This window comes from Biomphalaria glabrata, chromosome 1, assembly GCF_947242115.1.
Source record: "Biomphalaria glabrata chromosome 1, xgBioGlab47.1, whole genome shotgun sequence".
In the NCBI taxonomy this organism is placed as follows: domain Eukaryota; kingdom Metazoa; phylum Mollusca; class Gastropoda; family Planorbidae; genus Biomphalaria; species Biomphalaria glabrata.
Window position 1 is genome coordinate 17,718,772 of NC_074711.1, and position 22,979 is coordinate 17,741,750.

General features: G+C 39.2%; 1 protein-coding gene across 1 annotated transcript in view; it reads left to right on the top strand.

The window, feature by feature from the left end:
* The first annotated feature begins 1,122 nt into the window (after positions 1–1,122).
* LOC129924302 (homeobox-like protein HDP1) overlaps positions 1,123–22,979 on the top strand; it is a 30,754-nt gene continuing 8,897 nt past the window's right edge. Inside the window, exons 1-2 of the mRNA XM_056018560.1 lie at positions 1,123–1,153; positions 2,791–3,439. Coding sequence (XP_055874535.1) covers positions 1,123–1,153; positions 2,791–3,439 — 680 coding nt within the window. The remainder of the gene's footprint in view (positions 1,154–2,790; positions 3,440–22,979) is intronic.

Below are 22,979 nucleotides of genomic sequence, written 5' to 3' on the forward strand. Positions count from 1 at the left end.
GTTAGTAAAGTCTATAATTTGATTTGTGTGTCACGGGTCAGGGGTTAATTCAGTTAGTAAAACGAGTAAACACTAAAGATGACGAGAGCACAAGAGATGATCAGGTGTGGTAAAAGGTTGAGGTCAGGTACGCTCTGGAGTTAATGTTAGGTGTGGTGCAGACTTTTGGGGTTAGGGTTAGCAAAAAGAAGATGCAGACGATGGGAGGACAACATAAAGAAATGGACAGGCCGATCATTGAAAGTCTAATTATTTACAGACAACTGCATCATTACTATAATATAGAACAATAACAGCACAGTATACTAACATGTTACCAAGAGAGTTACAGAGAAAGGAAACAAATTGGAGTAAGTCTTTCAACCCTGAAAAATGCCAGTAATTAAGAATGAATAAAGCTTAAATCAAATCGAATAAAACTAACTTAACCCTGCGCTTGGCTTCTGAACCGAAAGGTCTAAACAAATCCTGGTGAAGACAGGGACTTTTAATTTCGGGATCTTCAGGTCGCCTCTGAGTCCACCCAGCTCTACCTGACAGTTGTGGAAAAGTAAAGGCGGTTGGTCGTTTTGCTGGTCACAGGAAATTCTAAATCTAATGCAAAATTTAAAAACTTAACAATATGTATTAATCTTTAATTGAAATTAAAAAATGCATTTAGCTGAGTGCAGACTACATGACAACCACGATAATCGTGGACCGTAGAAACAGACAAAATCTCTTAATTTAGAGACGCTTCAATTAAAGCAGCAATAATACATAAAACACCAAAATGTAAACAAAATCAAAACCTAATAAAATACCCAGAAAGACACAATGATAAAGGACAAATTCGTACATTTTCCCATTATTCCATAAGCTATGGAATTGGTTTCCTGAATTCAAGTCACTGATTGACATGCATGACAAGATTGACACATGAAATGCGTAGGGCCTAATTATTTTCTCTCTTGAAGTAACATTTATAAGATAAGAAGATAAGAATTAAATTAGAAAAAAGACACTGGACTCTAAGTCTGTTCCTTGAGGTTCACCCGAGTTTTATGTAAATGGTGTTGATTCGGAGCCATTCATTCTTATTACATTTCCCGACCAGGAAATCCTAAATCCTCGGCATAGCAAATGGATCAACGTAAAACATATGATGGCACAGGTAGATCTAGAGTTATAATATTTAGAAGAAATCACTGCTGCTGTGTGGCGACACAGTGCACTTGGTGCAATCTACAGCCTAACCTAACACTTGGTACACATTGACATCTATACATATGTGTTGACATTTGACATGTCTACATGAATTGTGCTGTTGTTCTTACTCCCCCCCCCCCCCCCTTAAGCTCTATAAAAATGAAAATAAGAAAAAAAAAATCACACTGCAACCAGTCCGCACATTTTGATTGGCTCTATGCTTTTTAACTGTCTACCATTCTACCTGTAAACTACATTTTCTATTATAAACCTTACACATATTTTACCTTTAACGTGATTGCTGACGGTGATAACATTATTTTCTACATTTATTTTTCTTTATTACAAATCGATTATCCTAAAAATATTTTCTGTATTCAATGGAATTCGATGGGGGGGGGGGGGGGGGAAGGGAGAAAAAGGGCGGTGTGTGCTAGGAGAGCAGTTCGGTCCCTTTAACGAATATAACTTATTCGTCTCTCAAGACATCCCCTTACAATTAATAGTGCAAGATGGCAAGCTACATCATTTTTAATAGAAATGAAATGTATTGATGAGTTGATTTCTGGTATTGGTCATGTCTGATTTTTTTTTTGTTCACGAAGATGTCTGAAGTTAATGAAGCTTCGGAATGTTTGCTTTATCGCTTTATGATTATAATGAAGAATATGTAGAAAAAGGTGCTGTACAGTGTTCAACAAAACCTATTTGTATTGTATATATCTGAAGGTGCTGTACAGTGTTCAACAAAACCTATTTGTATTGTATATATCTGAAGGTGCTGTACAGTGTTCAACAAAACCTATTTGTATTGTATATATCTGAAGGTGTTGTACAGTGTTCAACAAAACCTATTTGTATTGTATATATCTGAAGGTGCTGTACAGTGTTCAACAAAACCTATTTGTATTGTATATATCTGAAGGTGTTGTAAAGTTTTCAACAAGGTCTATTGGATCTGCGAGTATTGAGCAGCAGAAATAGAACAAATCCTCCACTAGAGCTGTCTTGGTAAGCTGGATACGTTCACAGCGCTATTTAGGAGGCTTACCACAGGAATAAACACTATTTTAATGTTATTGTGTTGTCACTAGTTCTTCTGGACTTGCAGAGATCTTTCAAGAAAGAATACAATATCAAGGGGAAAACAGAGAACAGACAGAAATGGAGAGAAAAGAGAGAAATAGAGAGAAATAGAGAGAACAGAGAGAAATAGAGAGAACTAGTCAACTTGTGGTCCAACTGTTATGGAGTGTGTGTGTGTTGCTTACGTTTTATAGAAATGGAGTATTTATTGTTGGTTGGAGAGAGAGAGAGAGAGAGAGAGAGAGAGAGAAAGCATTTATTTAATGTTAGTCTTGTAGAATGATGTCGTAAGCTGTGATAAGTACACCAGATGACTCCAAGATGCCAGCGTGTAAAGAGGTCTCTTCAGTGAGATTTGTTTCAAATAAAACTTGATTTCATTTCATCTCAACATTTGTAACTCTTTATTGTAAAAAAAAATTATATTTAGTTTTGTTCACAAAGAGGTTATTCAAGTTATTTCCAGTTTTATAAGTTAAAATATAATACGCCCAAAGTGATTTATTTGTCAACCAGCAGTTTGGTGCTCTAAGTCAACGACCATCAACAACACCAACATACTTGAGACCATCAACAACACCAACACACTTGAGACCATCAACAACACCAACACACTTGAGACCATCAACAACACCAACACACTTGAGACCATCAACAACACCAACATACTTGAGACCATCAACAACACCAACATACTTGAGACCATCAACAACACCAACACACTTGAGACCATCAACAACACCAACACACTTGAGACCATCAACAACACCAACACACTTGAGACCATCAACAACACCAACACACTTGAGGCCATCAACAACACCAACACACTTGAGACCATCAACAACACCAACATACTTGAGACCATCAACAACACCAACACACTTGAGACCATCAACAACACCAACACACTTGAGACCATCAACAACACCAACACACTTGAGACCATCAACAACACCAACACACTTGAGACCATCAACAACACCAACATACTTGAGACCATCAACAACACCAACACACTTGAGACCATCAACAACACCAACACACTTGAGACCATCAACAACACCAACACACTTGAGACCATCAACAACACCAACACACTTGAGACCATCAACAACACCAACACACTTGAGACCATCAACAACACCAACACACTTGACAGCAGGTCAAAACGTCGTTGTTTTCTATTACAAGTTTCGAAAGTTCCTTTAAAAAGTATAAAGTCCTAGTCCAAACCTCATGCAGGACTTCTTGGAATGGGCAGGGTTCGAACGTGAGGCTATTGAGATGATGCTCCCAGACCACACATCCAGGCAATCACCTTTGTGACGTGCTATGTTAGCTGAATGTCCTGGTGGTAGAGGACATTTATGTGTTTTTCTTTGGAACTCATCGGAGTATCCAATTTACAACGATGGTTACCTGAAATTGTGTTTCTTGTTACTCTATTAGTCGTGAGTCAGTTAATCGTTAGTCTCTTAATCAGCCTTTACTCCATAAAGTGATGTTGTAGAATTAAGACTTGTTTTTTTTTTTTTATTTTATTTCTTAAAGCACTAAATTTGAAAAAGAAGATGTGATATACAGTTATATTCTTCAGTTCAGACATCGATTCGAAGATACCAATTAAAAAGGCTTTGGCTTTTGCACACTGCCACCCTAATAACAAAAGATTAGATCGGGTTCTTTGTGGCTACATCCAAGCAATGCATGCACTTCTGTGACCCTCATCCTTCACGGACACATAATGACACAAGCACACATCTGCACAATTAGAAACACAGTCACACGCATGCGCACTCACCGTTTCCTGTCTTACTTCCCGAATGCTGCCACGTACCCACCCCACACTTCACATTGTTCCGCGTGACAAGAGACCCATCCAGAAAAACCTTTATTATTTTTTAACCTTGCTAGATGGCACAGGAATGTTCTTAACGACAATTGACAAGGCCATGTGGCTCTTGGCTACACGTAGCCACAGGAAACTCATGGCTAGCTAAAAGCCAAATCTATGAATCTCATGTTTCTATTCCTTCTTACAATTGCATCTTTCTTTCTCCTGCTTACGTTTGGTTTAGAAATATACAAACTGTAATGTTTCGCTGTAAAAAAAAAGAACCTTGACCTAGCAATAATTTCCGGGTCATCAGAATGTTCGCTCACTTAAGCAAGAAATAATTTATGTTTTCATGTATGTCTTCATGCCCCAGTTTCTGTTCTTGTTTTGTATTTCTTAACGTTTAGACTCTAAGATGTCACTTTCAATTAGACATCATGACATCACGATGTTCTATACAATTAGACCACTATATAAAAATGTAAATAATGTTTGATTATGCATATTGCTGAAATGTGGCTTCTCTTCTTTGTTCTCTATTACTGCTATACATGTATATCTATCTATCTATCTATCTATCTATCTATCTATCTATCTATCTATCTATCTATCTATCTATCTATCTATCTATCTATTTATCTAACCCTATTTTCTATTTAACCAATCTTTCCATCTCTTGGCTTATATATCTATCTCTCAGACTCAATGCTCCATGTTAAAGATATTATATTTGTGTGTTTCTGATTATATTGTCGAAGCGACTACTTTTGTTGTGGTACTTATTGACATGGCTTTATTTAATCTACTCTAAAAGCAAACGCGATCATATCTTTGTTACAAGACTTAGCGCGGCCTGATCGCATGGCAGAACTTAGCTCGACCTGATTCCATTTCATTACATATAATAAGGTCAAGGAAGTTCGTTGACTAAGGTAACTCGGATCTGTGAAGGTCCAGATGTGTCCTACAGTTAGATATATAGCCACAGGTTTTCTAGATATTTTTTATTACCGTTAGATCTATTTAACTATTACGTCAATACAAACGGAGCGGGGAGGGGGTTCAGTTCAGTGTTCACGAGTGTCATATATAGTGTTCATATTGATATATATATATAGTTCGTCCATCGTGGTTCGATGATGACCATTTTGTCATCCAGGGGGCTGAGGGCTTTGCACTGGGGTTTTATGTCTCCTGGTGAGACTTATGTGAGCCCGGAATGTTCGGCTGCACACTAGGCATGTTATTCCAGCTGGAGATCGTGGGCCTTGCTTTTCTTCTCTGGCGTTTTATATATATAGATATATATATAGAGAGATAGATAGCTATAAATATACACAGATATATATAGATATAGACAAATAGATACATACATAGATACATAGATATAGAAATATAATTATAATAATAACAATAATAATAATAATAATAAGTCTTGTCTTCGAGTCCCTTAGATTAATAAGGAATGCAGTATTTCTAATGGCTACGCAGCCCCAGCTGTGACCTACATATATTGACACATCCAAAGCAAGCATAACCATTGTCCACCGGTGGTCGATTAAGATTTTCTTTTCGCTGTCTGCGTCTGTCCTCGGCAGCGGATTTTCTTTTGGTCTCAAATGTGTATACCGCGGCCTTTGTGAGTGACCTCCAGCTGTCTCGTTCCGTGGCCGCATGCAACCAGGTTACTTCTTCTATGTCATCTAAGGCAAGTCGGCGCCTAGCTGGTCTTTAAAGCGTTTCCGTGGGGCACCTTTGTTGCGCTTTCTGTACACAAGCTTTGTAACTTAAATTATCTGACAAAGTAAAACAGCTCACTTTCTGAGGTTGAAATATGTATTTAAATCTTTTTAATATCGACAATCATGATAAATAATTTTTGCAATATTAATATTAAATGAAGATAAAAATTGGACAACTAGTGTTATTGGCACTTGTGGATTGTCACTATAGAATGCCGACCATGCCCTTCAAAGCCGCATAATTTATTGAGAGGGCCGAACAAGACAACGGCTCTAAGATACTCCTATGGAAGAAAAACAATATGGCGAGCGGCCTGATCTGGAAAAGACTGCGAGGTTCATCTCAGACTATAAGATTAGTTATATGAACCCTTCAACATAATAACAAAAACGCACAATAAGAAAAAATGGACGATCCATCAGTCTGCATGAATAAAATCAAACTTACAGAATAGAATATAAATTATAAAAAAAAGTTCTTAACATTCGTTATCAAATAATACAATTCTTTTGGATAATCCCAGTATTCTAGAACATCTATGATAACTTCATAAAATGAGCTGTAGAAGAACAAACTTCCTTTCAGTCTAACCTTTGATAGTTGATGAATTTCTAGAAGAAAAAGGCAATGAGTGTGACTGGGGACCACTAAGAGTTGAAGAAGATGACGTGAAGTGACGTCTATATTTTATAACATAAGATAAGATGCAACGATTTGTATTTCGGAAGATAGCAATATAATATACATTTAATTTAGTGGAAACTTTCGTGCCCATTGCAATGTTATGTCATTAAACACATGCAATGTTATGTTATTAAACACATGCAATGTTATGTTATTAAACACATGCAATGTTATGTTATTAAACACATGCGATGTTATGCCATTTAATACACGCAATTTTATGTCATTAAACACATGCGATGTTATGTCATTAAACACATGCGATGTTATTTCATTAAACACATGCAATATTATATCATTAAACACATGCAATATTATATCATTAAACACATGCAATATTATATCATTAAACACATGCAATATTATATCATTTTACATATACAATATTATATCATTAAACACATACGTTTGTAGTTGAAACAACAAATGTTTAGTTCCTGTTCTGAACACAATCAAAACATCGCCCTCAACAGTCAGAGCTAGTTCTATTCTAAGCATAAACTTCCACCATTGGATATACTCTATTCCAATACACCGCAATAGCCTAAGGGAAGACCAGATCCCCTCCCCCCCCCCCCCTCCTAACACTGAGCGAAACATCAGAAATAATTAGAACCATGAAGAACCACAAAGCACCAGGAGAGGACCAAATCACAGCAGAACTAATTAAATATAGAGGTAAAGACCTACATTACCAAACGGACTGATATTAAGAGTCAGGGAAGAAGAATTAATTCCAACAGAATTGTAAACAGCACTTATAATCCCAATACACGAAAACAAAGTTTTGTTATTAGAGAGGGATATATAACAAAAAAGATCCTAACCAAAAAGCTTATTATTTGGAAAGTACGCAGAAGAAATCCTAGGTTACTTTCAATGTGGTTTCTGACCTAACAGATCCACAACAGATCACATGTTCACTCTAAGATGTATAATAGTGTAATGGATACATATCATGCATGTGTAACTCAGATGTACTTGAAGTATTTCTAACTTTACTTAATTATACTACGTGCGTGAGTACCTTGTAGGATGTATTACACTCGCGAGTTCTTGGAGCAAGCTAATCCGTCACAAGAATGAACAGGTACCAACAGGAACAAAGACTCAAATGACCAAATTGACTCAAGGTGAACTTCAAACAATGTTTAATACAGAATGGACCACAGTCTAGTCCGTCACTAACAGCAATGTTTACCCCTCAAGAGTCTAGCAGTAACTGATTTCTAAAAGTTCTAATCTCTAACCCAAAGTCTATGTGGTCACTATAGAATGTAGGTTCACTGTCGGTCAAATAAAGTGCGCAACCCAACTAACTCAACGAGCTCTCTAACACTAGACAAATGCTATGAATACACTGTACCAGTATATATGTAGACTATAAAATGGCTTATGACAGCATTAAAAAGAAATATCTATATTAAACACTACAGGATTTTGGAATACCCCCCCCCCCCAAAAAAAAAAAAAAAAAAAAAAAACTGACAAAACGTATACATGTGGCATTAAACACCTCAAAAGTAAAGGGAGAACATTCACAAGAATTTAGGATTACACGAGGACTAAGATAAGGAGACTCACTTTCATGCTTTTCAATCTGACTCTAGAGAAAGTAATAAGGAATATTTAAAAAAAAAACACAAGGGTAACTATTACTAAGTACTTCAGAAGAGAAAACATAGGTCCGCGACCAACAGGAACAATATCTTGCATATGCAGATGACGTTGTCTTATTGGGTAAAGACAACTCTGACATTGCTAGAGCCTTCACTCAACAGGAAGAAGCATCTCGACCAGCAGAACTTGAAATGATAACAAAACCAAGTATTTTTCTAATGACAAGAGAATATCAGGTAAAAGAACAATAAATTAACATTATTGACCACAAGTTTGAAACAGTAGAAACGTTGAACTGTTTAGGCAGCATGATACATTCCAACAATGACTTCATGTCAGAAGTAAAGGAACAACTAGAGGCAGGTAACAGAGTTTTCTATAACACACAACACATACTGTCTACTGTATACGCAACAACAACTGTATAAAAATAATACAATGAATATACCTATATGCTGGACCAAAATCAATGTTAAGGACGCTTTAGCCACAAGTCCTTCCTCAGCGACAAATAGAAACTGATGGAGACAAAGGTAGAAGCAAGAAGTGCACTCTTCAATTTGTTAGTTTTTGACTTCGCTTCTGAATCTGATTTTGTTTTTGTTGAAGTTTTTTGTTTCCCGTCTAAATGCAATGCAAGAAACTTGAAACTTGGTCATTCAACGGTGGTCTCTTTCTATCCCATGATTCAGTATGTTTCTTTTATCTGAGTCTGTCTGGCAGTGAGACCTGGTCATTAACTGGTCAAGAGAAAGATCGTAGGAAAAAATACATTCCGTATTTATTTAGAATAGAGATAGGTCAAGGCCGTCCAGTTCCAGACAAAACTTTGATAACACTTTTTTTTTATTGTTGTTGTTTTCTTTATACTTGTGTGTGATAAATGTCGGCTGCTGACCTTAGGAGATGTCATGTGATCTCGTCATATTGCTGTTCTATTAGTTAGCATGACCGAGCGCTACTTATGTGATCTCATCATGTTGCTGTTCTATTAGTTAGCATGACCGAGCGCTACTTATGTGATCTCATCATGTTGCTGTTCTATTAGTTAGCATGACCGAGCGCTACTTATGTGATCTCATCATGTTGCTGTTCTATTAGTTAGCATGACCGAGCGCTACTTATGTGATCTCATCATGTTGCTGTTCTATTAGTTAGCATGACCGAGCGCTACTTATGTGATCTCATCATGTTGCTGTTCTATTAGTTAGCATGACCGAGCGCTACTTATGTGATCTCGTCATGTTGCTGTTCTATTAGTTAGCATGACCGAGCGCTACTTATGTGATCTCATCATGTTGCTGTTCTATTAGTTAGCATGACCGAGCGCTACTTATGTGATCTCATCATGTTGCTGTTCTATTAGTTAGCATGACCGAGCGCTACTTATGTGATCTCGTCATGTTGCTGTTCTATTAGTTAGCATGACCGAGCGCTAGTTATGTGATCTCGTTATGTTGCTGTTCTATTAGTTAGCATGACCGAGCGCTACTTATGTGATCTCATCATGTTGCTGTTCTATTAGTTAGCATGACCGAGCGCTACTTATGTGATCTCGTCATGTTACTGTTCTATTAGTTAGCATGACCGAGCGCTAGTTATGTGATCTCGTTATGTTGCTGTTCTATTAGTTAGCATGACCGAGCGCTAATTATGTGATCTCGTTATGTTGCTGTTCTATTAGTTAGCATGACCGAGCTAGCGTTAAAAGGTATGAGCGAGAGAGATAGAGAAAGAGAGAGAGAGAAAATATGAAAAAGAAAAAGTAGAGAATTCGACAATTGGAAAGAGAAAGAAACAGATAAGAAGAAAAGAAACTCTCGAAAGATAGTAAGAGAGTAAGTGAACAAGAAATAGAAAAAGAGAAAGCAAAAAAAAAAAAAAGAGAGAGAGAATGTATCAATGCATATTAAATTACAAATCTTGAGAACGTGTATGATTCTCTGGGTGAGAGAAATAGAGAGGGAGAGACAGAGGAAAAGAGAAATAGTGATAATGCGAAGTCTGTGTGTGTGTGTTTGAGAGAGAGAGAGAGAGAGAGGAGGAGGAGGAAGAAAAAGACAATGTGGGAATCCTATTGATTTACTTAAGAAGCTGTTAATGACTTAGTCACTACAAATACCCTCGTCATCTATTTGAAATAATACACAAACATTCGGGTGTCTCTTTCATCATCTCAGACTGTCTTTTAACACAAGGTTCAAGTTACTTCCCTTATTTTTTTATCCGCTTGTTCCGAGTGAAGACATTCAACATGAAAACGTTCTTGTTGACAATTAGATCGAGATTTAAACTCACGCCCAACAGCTACATCTGCAATCGATGTGGGAAAACAGACATAGATCTAGTTCTCAGATAAGCCTACAGAGCTATCCTACTATGTCTAGTTCTCAGATAAGCCTACAGAGCTATCCAACTATGTCTATTTCTCAGATAAGTATACAGAGCTATCCTACTATGTCTAGTTCTCAGATAAGCCTACAGAGCTATCCTACTATGTCTAGTTCTCAGATAAGCCTACAGAGCTATCCTACTATGTCTAGTTCTCAGATAAGTATACAGAGCTATCCAACTATGTCTAGTTCTCAGATAAGCCTACAGAGCTATCCTACTATGTCTAGTTCTCAGATAAGCCTACAGAGCTATCCTACTATGTCTAGTTCTCAGATAAGCCTACAGAGCTATCCTACTATGTCTAGTTCTCAGATAAGCCTACAGAGCTATCCTACAATGTCTAGTTCTCAGATAAGCCTACAGAGCTATCCTACTATGGGCGTTGTTTACGTCTGTGTGAAACAAAAGGGAAAAAAGTTCTTTCCATAAATTTCAAACCAGGGTCACGTGTTTACATATTCACTTCATGTTTAGGAGATTTCAAAATTCTACGCAAGTAAAAATGTTTTTGTATTTCTGATTCTCTCATATGTATGAGTCATAGTTTTTGTGAAACAGAAATTTGCTTGCATTTAAAAAAATAGATATTTCGATTTGTGAATTTATTTATTTATTTCTCACTTTCTCTTTCTATCTCTCTCTCTCCCTCCCTCCCTCTTAAAAAAAAAGCTCTTTCAGGTTCCTTATTTCTCTCTCTCTCTCTCCACCTTTATCTATACATGTGTATCTATTTTTCACTTGGCCAAAGATTGGCTATCACATCCCCAACACAAACTTTGAATTGTTCAAACGAAGTCATTCCAACAAAATACAGACGACGTTTACATTGTAGCAACTTGTGAATCACTCTTTCTTTCACAGCCTCTTTCTTTCTCTTTTCTTTTGTTTCTAGTCATTCTCCAACTTTCTCTTATTCTCCCGATGCGTTTTTCTCTTTCTTTTTCGTCGTCTCACGTTATTTGTTCGTACGCAGTCTTTCTCTCTTTGTTTTGACTGTCACTGAATTAGATCTGTACAATAACTAAATGATGAGAACACGCCTAACTTTTGTTAATACATTTGCTTATAGTCATTCAACTGGTTAGGGCCTACATAGATTTACATATAGGACAGAGAGCCAAATAGTTTATTTAGGCCTAAGTAGTAGAATATAGTAGTAATTTAACTAGATTTAATTTACATAGATCTAAGTATTTTAGCTAGATTTAAATGTTTTTCTTAGATTTAAGTATTTTAGGTTAGTATTTGAACTAAACATAGACACCTGTATCGAATTGAAGATTGACCAGTGCTCAAGATTTCTTTCAACATTAAAACTAATAGTGGTTATATGTTCTCAATGTAGGTCACATGTAAACACTTTTAGGATGAGCATTCTGCCAGACAAACGTGCAACTTTATACTGGGCACAGTGACCAATAGTGTGTTGATATGTTAGCTGAAGTGTTGATTAAATCATTTTCTGCTGCAATACATTGACACATCAATCATCCATTTGCTACAACTCTTTGACATATCAATCATCCATTTGCTACAACTCTTTGACATATCAATCATCCATTTGCTACAACTCTTTGACATATCAATCATCCATTTGCTACAACTCTTTGACATATCAATCATCCATTTGCTACAACTCTTTGACATATCAATCATCCATCCGCTACAATACATTGACAAATCAATCATCCATTTGCTACAACACATTGACACATCAATCATTGATGATTCTCTGATCAAGTTGAAATTTTGCACAATTAATCATAGTCGATGACAATACGTGAAGCAACAAAAAAATAACCATTTAGTTAATCGATTTGTGGTAATTAATTAATTTCAACATATATCTATATAAAGAAAAAGGGAGTTAAACCTTGCAATATTGAGATATAAGGAAATGAATTTTCGACTCTTCCTCTACTATAAGCTTTGTTCTTTTTTATTTTTTTAAGTATTTTTTTTACATTTTCTTTGTTTACTTATTCTGTTTTTTTGTTGTTGGCTTCCATTCCAATGTCTATTTTTATCCTGCTAGTAGTCAAGATGTAGTGACTTTTGTTTTCATTTTGCATTACATTAGTGTAATCATTGTGACAATGGAAGTAGTCTTGGTAATACTCTCATTTATTTAGGTCAAATACATTAAAGAAATGTTTTCCACAGTCGAAAACAAAAATGTTCCATTAGAGATTCCATTCATTTCCGGTTATTTTCTTCTCAGCGCCACCCACCCCCAACTCGTGGACTTTTTGTGATTATCTTGTGTGTGTGTGTGCACTTGGGATGTGTGGCTGCTTATGGACCATGTGTTAATGTGTAACTTAGTGTGCAGAGTTCACTAAGGTCACAGTAAAACCAAAGTTTCTGTCTGTACACACGACAACAACACGACTGATTACACTGCAAACTCAACATGGTCGCGTGGTTTGATCCTCGAACTTACGTCTAAATGATCCCGAGCTTGAACCCTGCTTACTGTCATCCCTAGCTTGAACCCTGCCTACTGTCATCCCGAACTTGAACCGTGCCTACTGCCATCCCGAGCTTGAACCCTGCCTACTGTCATCCCGAACTTGAACCGTGCCTACTGCCATCCCGAGCTTGAACCCTGCCTACTGCCATCCCGAGCTTGAACCCTGCCTACTGCCATCCCGAGCTTGAACCATGCCTACTGCCATCCCGAGCTTGAACCCTGCCTACTGCCATCCCGAGCTTGAACCCTGCTTACTGTCATCCCGAGCATGAACCCTGCTTACTGTCATTCTGAGCCTGAACCCTGCCCACTGCCACCCCGAGCTTGAACCCTGCCCACTGCCACCCCGAGCTTGAAACCTGCCCAGTGCCACCCCGAGCTTGAACCCTGCTTACTGCCACCCCGAGCCTGAACCCTGCTTACTGCCACCCCGAGCTTGAAACCTGCCCAGTGCCACCCCTAGCTTGAACCCTACCCACTGCCACCACGAGCTTGAAACCTGCCCAGTGCCACCCCGAGCTTGAACCCTGCCCACTGCCACCCCGAGCTTGAACCCTGCCCATTGCCACCCCGAGCTTGAACCCTGCCCACTGCCACCCCGAGCTTGAGCCCTGCTTACTGCCACCCCGAGCTTGAACCCTGCCCACTGCCACCCCGAGCTTGAGCCCTGCTTACTGCCACCCCGAGCTTGAGCCCTGCTTACTGCCACGCAGAGCTTGAACCCTGCCTACTGCCATCCCGAGCTTGAACCCTGCCCACTGCCACCCCGAGCTTGAGCCCTGCTTACTGTCATTCCGAGCCCGAACCCTGCTTACTGCCACCCCGAGCTTGAAACCTGCCCAGTGCTACCCCGAGCTTGAGCCCTGCTTACTGCCACCCCGAGCTTGAACCCTGCCCACTGCCACCCCGAGCTTGAACCCTGCTTACTGTCATCCCGAGCATGAACCCTACTTACTGTCATTCTGAGCCTGAACCCTGCCCACTGCCACCCCGAGCTTGAACCCTGCCCACTGCCACCCCGAGCTTGAAACCTGCCCAGTGCCACCCCGAGCTTGAACCCTGCTTACTGCCACCCCGAGCCTGAACCCTGCTTACTGCCACCCCGAGCTTGAAACCTGCCCAGTGCCACCCCTAGCTTGAACCCTACCCACTGCCACCACGAGCTTGAAACCTGCCCAGTGCCACCCCGAGCTTGAACCCTGCCCACTGCCACCCCGAGCTTGAACCCTGCCCATTGCCACCCCGAGCTTGAACCCTGCCCACTGCCACCCCGAGCTTGAGCCCTGCTTACTGCCACCCCGAGCTTGAACCCTGCCCACTGCCACCCCGAGCTTGAGCCCTGCTTACTGCCACCCCGAGCTTGAGCCCTGCTTACTGCCACGCAGAGCTTGAACCCTGCCTACTGCCATCCCGAGCTTGAACCCTGCCCACTGCCACCCCGAGCTTGAGCCCTGCTTACTGTCATTCCGAGCCCGAACCCTGCTTACTGCCACCCCGAGCTTGAAACCTGCCCAGTGCTACCCCGAGCTTGAGCCCTGCTTACTGCCACCCTGAGCTTGAACCCTGCCCACTGCCACCCCGAGCTTGAACCCTGCTTACTGCCACCCCGAGCTTGAGCCCTGCTTACTGCCACCCAGAGCTTGAACCCTGCCTACTGCCATCCCGAGCTTGAACCCTGCCCACTGCCACCCCGAGCTTGAGCCCTGCTTACTGTCATTCCGAGCCCGAACCCTGCTTACTGCCACCCCGAGCTTGAAACCTGCCCAGTGCTACCCCGAGCTTGAACCCTGCCCACTGCCACCCCGAGCTTGAGCCCTGCTTACTGTCATTCCGAGCCCGAACCCTGCTTACTGCTACCCCGAGCTTGAAACCTGCCCAGTGCTACCCCGAGCTTGAACCCTGCCCACTGCCACCCCGAGCTTGAGCCCTGCTTACTGTCATTCCGAGCCCGAACCGTGCTTACTGCCACCCCGAGCTTGAAACCTGCCCAGTGCTACCCCGAGCTTGAACCCTGCCCACTGCCACCCCGAGCTTGAGCCCTGCTTACTGTCATTCCGAGCCCGAACCCTGCTTACTGCCACCCCGAGCTTGAACCCTGCCCACCGTGCTGTACTGCAGGAGATTTGTAAGTAATACTTCTCCTTTCCGAAGGAATGTAACGTTTAAACAACCCAAATCGGTGTGCTAAGTGATCAATTCGTTCTTTTAAAAAAATGCCCTCAGAGCAGAGCCTTGTTGAAATACACAAAAATATAGATGCGTGGCTCCACCTGAAGCAGTTCAATTTCATTTATAAATATTTGTTCACATACTAAGGAGAGATAAGCCTTGTGTAGAGAATAGGATCGTCCCCTAAATTTGAAACTAACAATAGATAACTATAAAACCTATTTTCATAAGCACCTGTCTAGCTCAGTGGCTAGCGTGTTGGCCTTTCATCGAGGATGCTTGAGCACTCTAGATCGAATTAAAGTCGAGGAACTTTTGTTTTTTAATTTGCTTTTTAAAAGTCATCATGGAAATCTTCTACCAGATACCCCCTTCTTTGCCCTTCCCTTCCAGTTGGTCAATGTAAGTAATTGGACCATGTTAAAATCATATTGAAAACAACAACATTGATAGAAAATATAAAAAAAACGTATATAGGGAAAGAACTGTATATTTATAGCCATTTCTAGATGTAAATTTTTTTTTAAAATCCTTATCTAAGGGGAAGAACTGTATCTTTATAACCAATATTTCAATACTTTAAGATTTATTTCCGTTAATCAATGTCTTACTAAAAAATCCTTTACTACTAAATAATTAATTACTTGGTTATTTTTTTTAGGAACAATGCAAAGTTTCAACTTGATCCGAGAAAAGGAAGTGGGAGAAATAACGTACACAAATTGGACCCGACAGACAAGACAGACAGACAGACGAAGTGAGTTGATAGAAGCTTTGTAAAACTATTTTTAATTGCACACATAAAATGTTATTCTAGATCGTTGACACAATAGTTGATACACTTACACTTAATAAAAACTTTTAAAAAACAGTATTTAGTAGAATTTTGTTTTCTCACAAACGTGTCCTCTATATTCTGCTTTCAAGCGGCCCGACAGGACCGTCAACATGTAGGTCTACTTACATAGAGAAATGAACTCTGGCTGAAAGATGTTCATTTATGATCAAGCTTCTCAAGAAGACAACAACAGATAACTAACTTGATGGTGCAGGTCCCGGATGTTATTGTCCGCTATTCACTTATTTTTTTCTATACGAAAACATTTTTTTTTAATCCAACAGACGTGATATTGTTTCATCTTGTTTCCATGGAGACCAAACAGTTGTCACTTTCATGCGAGCGAAGGAATATATTTGTAGAGTGAAGACAAAACTTACACATGAATCGGTCCATAGAATTCATGGCGCTCTAAAGAATTGAAGACGCGTAACTCAGGTGTCAATATAACATAATATAAAATGATGATCAAAACATTATTTAATTTAAGAAAAAAGTAATTAACTTACTTATTATCAAGCCTTTTGTTTTTTTAGTGTAGGCTTCAAATTTATTGAAATTTTCTTCTTACTGTTAATATTTGTCTTTAAGACGAAACCTCTTTTGTATATAAAGTTCTATAAAGTGTCTTGGTTGTCTTACTCCTTTCTCTAGGTCTTAACACGGAACTCTTTAAAGTCTCATGGAACTCTTCGTGTCACTTCTTGGACCTACATGGTTTGTATTTCACTATTGTTTGCCTTTAACATTATCTTTACAATACCCACAAGTTACATTTTTTTTTGTTACTTGTTAAAGTTTTCTGATTAAGAATTAATATTATTCTCTGGTAATATTTCAAACGCAAGACATTTTCAAAGAGCTTTGAGATTTGGTAAATAGGAATTGAGAACATAGAGAAAAAAAAATTTTCTGATCAAAAAGCTTTGACGCATTTAATGGTTACGGGCAATATCTAAAACAAGACAGATGGCTGTGTGACTGTACTGTACACAGACATGACAATACATAGAAATATTTGTGAACTTTGAAGCTTGAATGCATTCAGAAAACTATTCCATCATATGTAAAAACTTCCACTCGTGCAGCCAGTTCCTTAATATCGTGCAAGCATATATTCTAAGCTCTCTCTCTCTCTCTCTCTCTCTCTCTCTCTCCTCCTTCTTCTTCTTCGTTCTGACTTTTCATGTCCGAGGGTTCAGATCAGTAATCCTATATCTGAGATGAACCGCGCAGTGGTTTCCAGATCAGGCAGTTCTCCGTATAGTTTTTGTTCTATAGGAGGGTTTTGAGGCCGGAGTCTTGTTCGCGCCTCTTGATTTAGTACGCAGCTTTCAAGGACATGGTCAGCATTCTCTGGTGATGCTCGTCCTTCTCTCTCTCTCTCTCCCTCTTCCTCATTCTCTCTTACACACACCCTCTCTCTCTCTTTCCCTTTCTCTCTCTCTCTTCAATTTTTTCTTTTTTTTTATTTCTTTCTTTCCACTCACTCTCTACCCCAAATAGTTTCTTTGTGTCAATGATAGACCAGTGATAGACCAGTGTAACCTCAAAACTTTGATTTAGACTTCCGTAAGAAAAGCTGCTATTGGGCTCTGTGCTGCCTGTCTGTCCAACAGTTTGTCTCAAAAAAAAAAGGTAGGTACAAAAAGCATCGACCTAAAAAAAAATCGAGTTAAGTTCAAGGACGTTCCGTCATATATTTCGATTCTTACGTCCTAGCTCATCAAACCCTCCCATAGGACGGTTGAGGAATAGCGCCAGAAAGGGTTCGATTCCCATACCCATGTAGCCAACGTATCCACCATAGGATGATTGCTTGTGAAATTTTATGTTTGCACAAAAGTATAAAAAAAAAAGCAAACATTTCTTTTTCTTTTCCTGGCGGCTCTAAGTTCAAAGACTGAATCAAGAAGCAAAGGCAATGTAACATTTTGTCAGCAAGTATTTCTCCATTCATGGAACACAAAAGGATTTCACAGAATTGAGAACCACAAACGGAAACGTTTCAACTACAGCAAGATAGAAATGTATTAACTCAAAGGGAAATTCTATAAATAAGACTCCATAAGCCGATATCATATTTTCGAGACTGCTGTTCTCCATGCAAACCTGAGGTTGACATTATGTTTTGACATTTCAAAGAGCCGTTGACATTTGGGACAATAGAGCTTCCTAAATCGGAGATGTTCGAGGAGGCAGCCATATCTAGCATAGGGGCAGAGTGCGCGCTCAGTACTGATGGACAGATCAGAATAATTAGAGAATAATAATGCCCACTCTCCCTCTCTCTCTATCTCTCTCTCTCCAGATAGAATATCTGCACTTATTATACCTCTTCCCTCGCGATCTCTATAGATAGAGGGCGTACAATAATTATGCCCTTGATCTCTCTCTCTCTCTCTCTCTCTCTCTCTCTCTCTCCATCTCTTTCTTTCTTAGACTGTCAAAAGCAATTAGGCTCACTCTGATTCTCTCTGACTGACTACAATAAAGTGAGGTCCGTTTCTCTCCAATGTTAGAAGCAATAAAAACATTCAAATCATTACACTCCTTAACAAAAGTATTTTGTTTAACTTCTCCTTCTAGTGCCCACCTTAATTGCTAATTTATTCGATTCCACCAAACCAAAAAGTTACTAAAGAAGAATGTATTGATAAAAGATATTTTTGTCGATGTATGTCGTTGGCCTCATTAGAAAAACCTTAGTTTGAGCGTTAGAATTGTTCAAAGTAAAAATGGAAATGAATTTAAATTTGGCTAGAGAACGTGGTCTAGATCTAGATCTAACATCGGTTTTGAAAGGACTATCGCGTTCTTTAAAGGACTATCGCGTTCGGAAATTTCCGAATACAAGAGCTTATTGGTTCAAGAGCTAAATAAATTCTTGTACATGAAAATTTGGCGCATCGTCTTCTAAATTTAGATCTAAAGGCCTATCATTCGACTATTCTAAAGTGCAGTAGATCTAAAGGCCTATCATTCGACTATTCTAAAGTGCAGTAGATCTATCTATTCACTTAACTAGGAATATTTCTCTGGGGGAAAGGAAGGGGAATGGGGCGGGGCAAAAAATGTTCCAGAGAAAAACACTCGCTCTATAAGGAGTTAATGTCTTTTGAAAAAGTATTTTTAATGTTTTTTTCTTGTTTTTAATGTTTTAAATTGGTATTTCATTCGGAAATCGTTTTTTTTTTTTATGTGAATTGAATTAGGATTAAAAAAAGGACTATAGCCTCGATACTTTCCCTCTTATGACACTTTTGAAAAAATGATTCTTGTACATTAGAAACACAATTCATGGGACTAAGAAGACCATCTACCTAAACACAAAGGCTGAGGGTTTCAGAGAGAAAGAGAGGTCATCTGGCGTGACGTCATTCATTATAGTGGTTCCTCGCACAACAGACGACCAGCAGAGAGTCCGGGAGGAGATTAACTATCACCTCAACGGACCGGAAATTATGCTTAATGAACACCATTTCCGGTCATTCTCAAAGCCTTTCGGCTAAGTGGGGTAGTTGGGGGTGGGGGCTGGTCTGGTGTGTGTGGAATGTGGGGTAAGGCATGTGGGGTATGTCATGCTAGTAATTAAACACTTTCTAAAACGTTGGTCTTTGAGGAATAAAGCATTTTATTTTATTACTTACTGAAACTGGAATTACAACGTATGTGCTTCTAATTACAAAGAGAACAAGATTAGCAGGTGTTTTTGTGTCAGCATTTTTAGCGCTTTGATAGGTTGATTTTTTATTCTTTTTTTTTTTGCATTTTCGGTTGTGAAATAATACCAAAATTAATTTCTTTGCTTCAAAATTATACCAGAATTAATTTTAAGTAAAGTTTCCCTGTCAGACCTTGCGATCTATAGGACAGGTGATGTAAAAGACATTTGTTTCTGTGGCCCACTGTAACGACGTTATCTTGTGGCCAGCACAACGACCAACAGTTTTCACTTTTCCCCAACAAATGTCAGGTACCCAATAGAGCTGGGTGGACTCAGGCGCTAAAAGATCCCGAAATTAAAAATCCGAGTTTTCACCAGGATTAAAACTAGGGATCCTCGGTTCGGAAGCCAAGCGCTTCACCACTCAGCCACTGCGCCTCCAAGTATCATAATTACGTGAAAATGTTAAAATGAGGACAGACAAAAGCACAATCAGGTCAAACTTGGTTTAATAGTTATTTGTAGTGGATCACTTTTCATAGTTCCCGTTTTTTTGAAATGACACATTCATGGCTTGAGGTAAAATCAGGGGGGGGGGGGGCTCCTAAGGTATAGAGATGAAAGATCTACTTTTTTTTTCTTTGCAGTACTAAACCGATGCGATTCTCAGTTGGCGACCTTCACCTTGTCCTAAAAACTCAAGTAGGGGCGTTCAATGGCAAACATTGAATACGTACACACACGCACGCACATACACGTGTCACTAATGGGACAGGACAACTCAAAGGACTTCTAGCATACAGATTAAGAACATAAAAACGAGTCTTAGGTCAGCATCACTCCAGGTCTCGATACGATCATGCATGTGCAAACTGCGCAGTAAAACAGGTCCATAAATAAATGAAAAAGGGGGGGGGGGTCACCACTCCCATACACGCACGAAATAAAACAATGTATATATTTTTAGTTCTCTGTAAATTCGGTCAGTATATTCCGATCAGTTAACTTGATGAAGAATCTTTATTATTCTTGAAATTTGAATATCAGAAAATCTTCTGTTTTGAATCCCGAGAGTGTACAGAGCCAGACATGGTTGTCCACTGTCTTATAGAGACGTTACGCATAAATTAACATATGGGCGTAGGCGATTAACTTGGGTAACCAATTGATTCTGTCTGGGGTCCGCCCCAAGTTTTAAAACCCCCCTGCATTTGTACACATTGTTCAATGAATTAATACAATACATTATTTAAATTGTTACTAAGTTGTAGGTATCGATCACTCAAGGTCACACAGGTTTTGCTTCAATATCTACAAACGTTCAAGGTCAGAGATGGAAACTCAAAAGCATCTGCACGTTAAATGTATTATCATAAAGTACATTGTTGTGGACGGTCGTTGACTTGTAGCACCAAGTTCCTGGTAGATGACGAGACGGCTGTTGGCGTATTATATTTTAACTTGTAAAACTTGGAATAGCTTGAATAACTCTATACAAAAACACGTCTTTTCACTGTGGCATTCTGAACTCGTCTGATGCCTACCCAAGACAGCTGACTACAATGCCGCTTATCTTGCATCATTCTCACTGCATAGCCACCAACCAACCGCTGACTTCTCACATTAGAAACACACACACTCCAAAACACACGTGGAAAACTATCAATAAATCAGCATAGTTGTGATCTAAAGCTAGAAAAAAAAATTCAAGTGTCCTTTCTATCAAACAAGTCCATCCTTCGATCTTGGAACTGATTATGGAGTTTTGGCAGAAAAACACATTGGGTAATCTAAATATCTAATTATTAGAAACGACCTATTTAGCAGAAGGATGTCTTTTGGACCTAATTAGCATAACGTTTTCTTTTTTGTCTTTAGAAACGTCTTTAATTTATAAAAGAGAAAAATTAGAAGTTCCTTGATTTGTATTACTGACCAGGGATGACGTAATATGTACAGCACGTTTAAAGATCTACAGGTAGACAGGATTTAGTATTGTTCGTTATGTGTGGGTATTTGTAAGCGGGGAGGTGAACTAGAGCTCCGGGTTTAAAGGTCAGATCAAAGTCCTTCAAAGAAATGAATCGGAGCTTCGAATTCTCTGGTACAAGGGCCCGAGTCACACATGAGACACTGGAGCATTTCCTCGTGATGGGAACTTTGTGTGTGTGTGTCTGATTGGGCGCGGGCTGCCAATATTCACCTCTCCCCTTTTCACTTGCTTTCTCTAGTGTGTGTCTGTGTGTGTGTGTGCTGTGGTGTGGTGTGTGGTTGGTTGACATTCCAGTTTGTCTGTCAATACTACACAACTAATTAACACAAAACGCACTGGCTTACACATCAGACATTATCAATATCAAGAATGTCTCTCGAGCAAAGGTCTTTCAATGTGTTTATATTACATAAAATATGCCATAGAGTAAGAAGATGGCTCTATACGGGGAGAATGAAACTATCTGCTGTTTTCAGTTTGACACATTATTAATTTTACCAACAGACTTGTCCTTGTGTTTTGGTTCTGTGTTTTAATTGGATCGACTGTCAAAATCCAGAAACATCAGAAACGACATTTTAATTTTATAAATCTATATACACGCATACACTAATACATATATACATACAAACATATACATACAAACATATACATACAAACATATACATTTTCCATATATATAATACTATCTACATATATCACCTTTAGACATTTCCCAAAGTCTGTTGGAGCACCACAGAAAGTCTGTCTGTCGTATTTCTCCATTTGTCTTACCGTCTAGAACGTCTTTGAATGATAGGCCCGTCCATTCTTTCAGTTTGTCTTACCGTCTAGAACGTCTTTGAATGATAGGCCCGTCCATTCTTTCAGTTTGTCTTACCGTCTAGAACGTCTTTGAATGATAGGCCCGTCCATTCTTTCAGTTTGTCTTACCGTCTAGAACGTCTTTGAATGATAGGCCCGTCCATTCTTTCAGTTTGTCTTACCGTCTAGAACGTCTTTGAATGATAGGCCCGTCCATTCTTTCAGTTTGTCTTACCGTCTAGAACGTCTTTGAATGATAGGCCCGTCCATTCTTTCAGTTTGTCTTACCGTCTAGAACGTCTTTGAATGATAGGCCCGTCCATTCTTTCAGTTTGTCTTACCGTCTAGAACGTCTTTGAATGATAGGCCCGTCCATTCTTTCAGTTTGTCTTACCGTCTAGAACGTCTTTGAATGATAGGCCCGTCCATTCTTTCAGTTTGTCTTACCGTCTAGAACGTCTTTGAATGATAGGCCCGTCC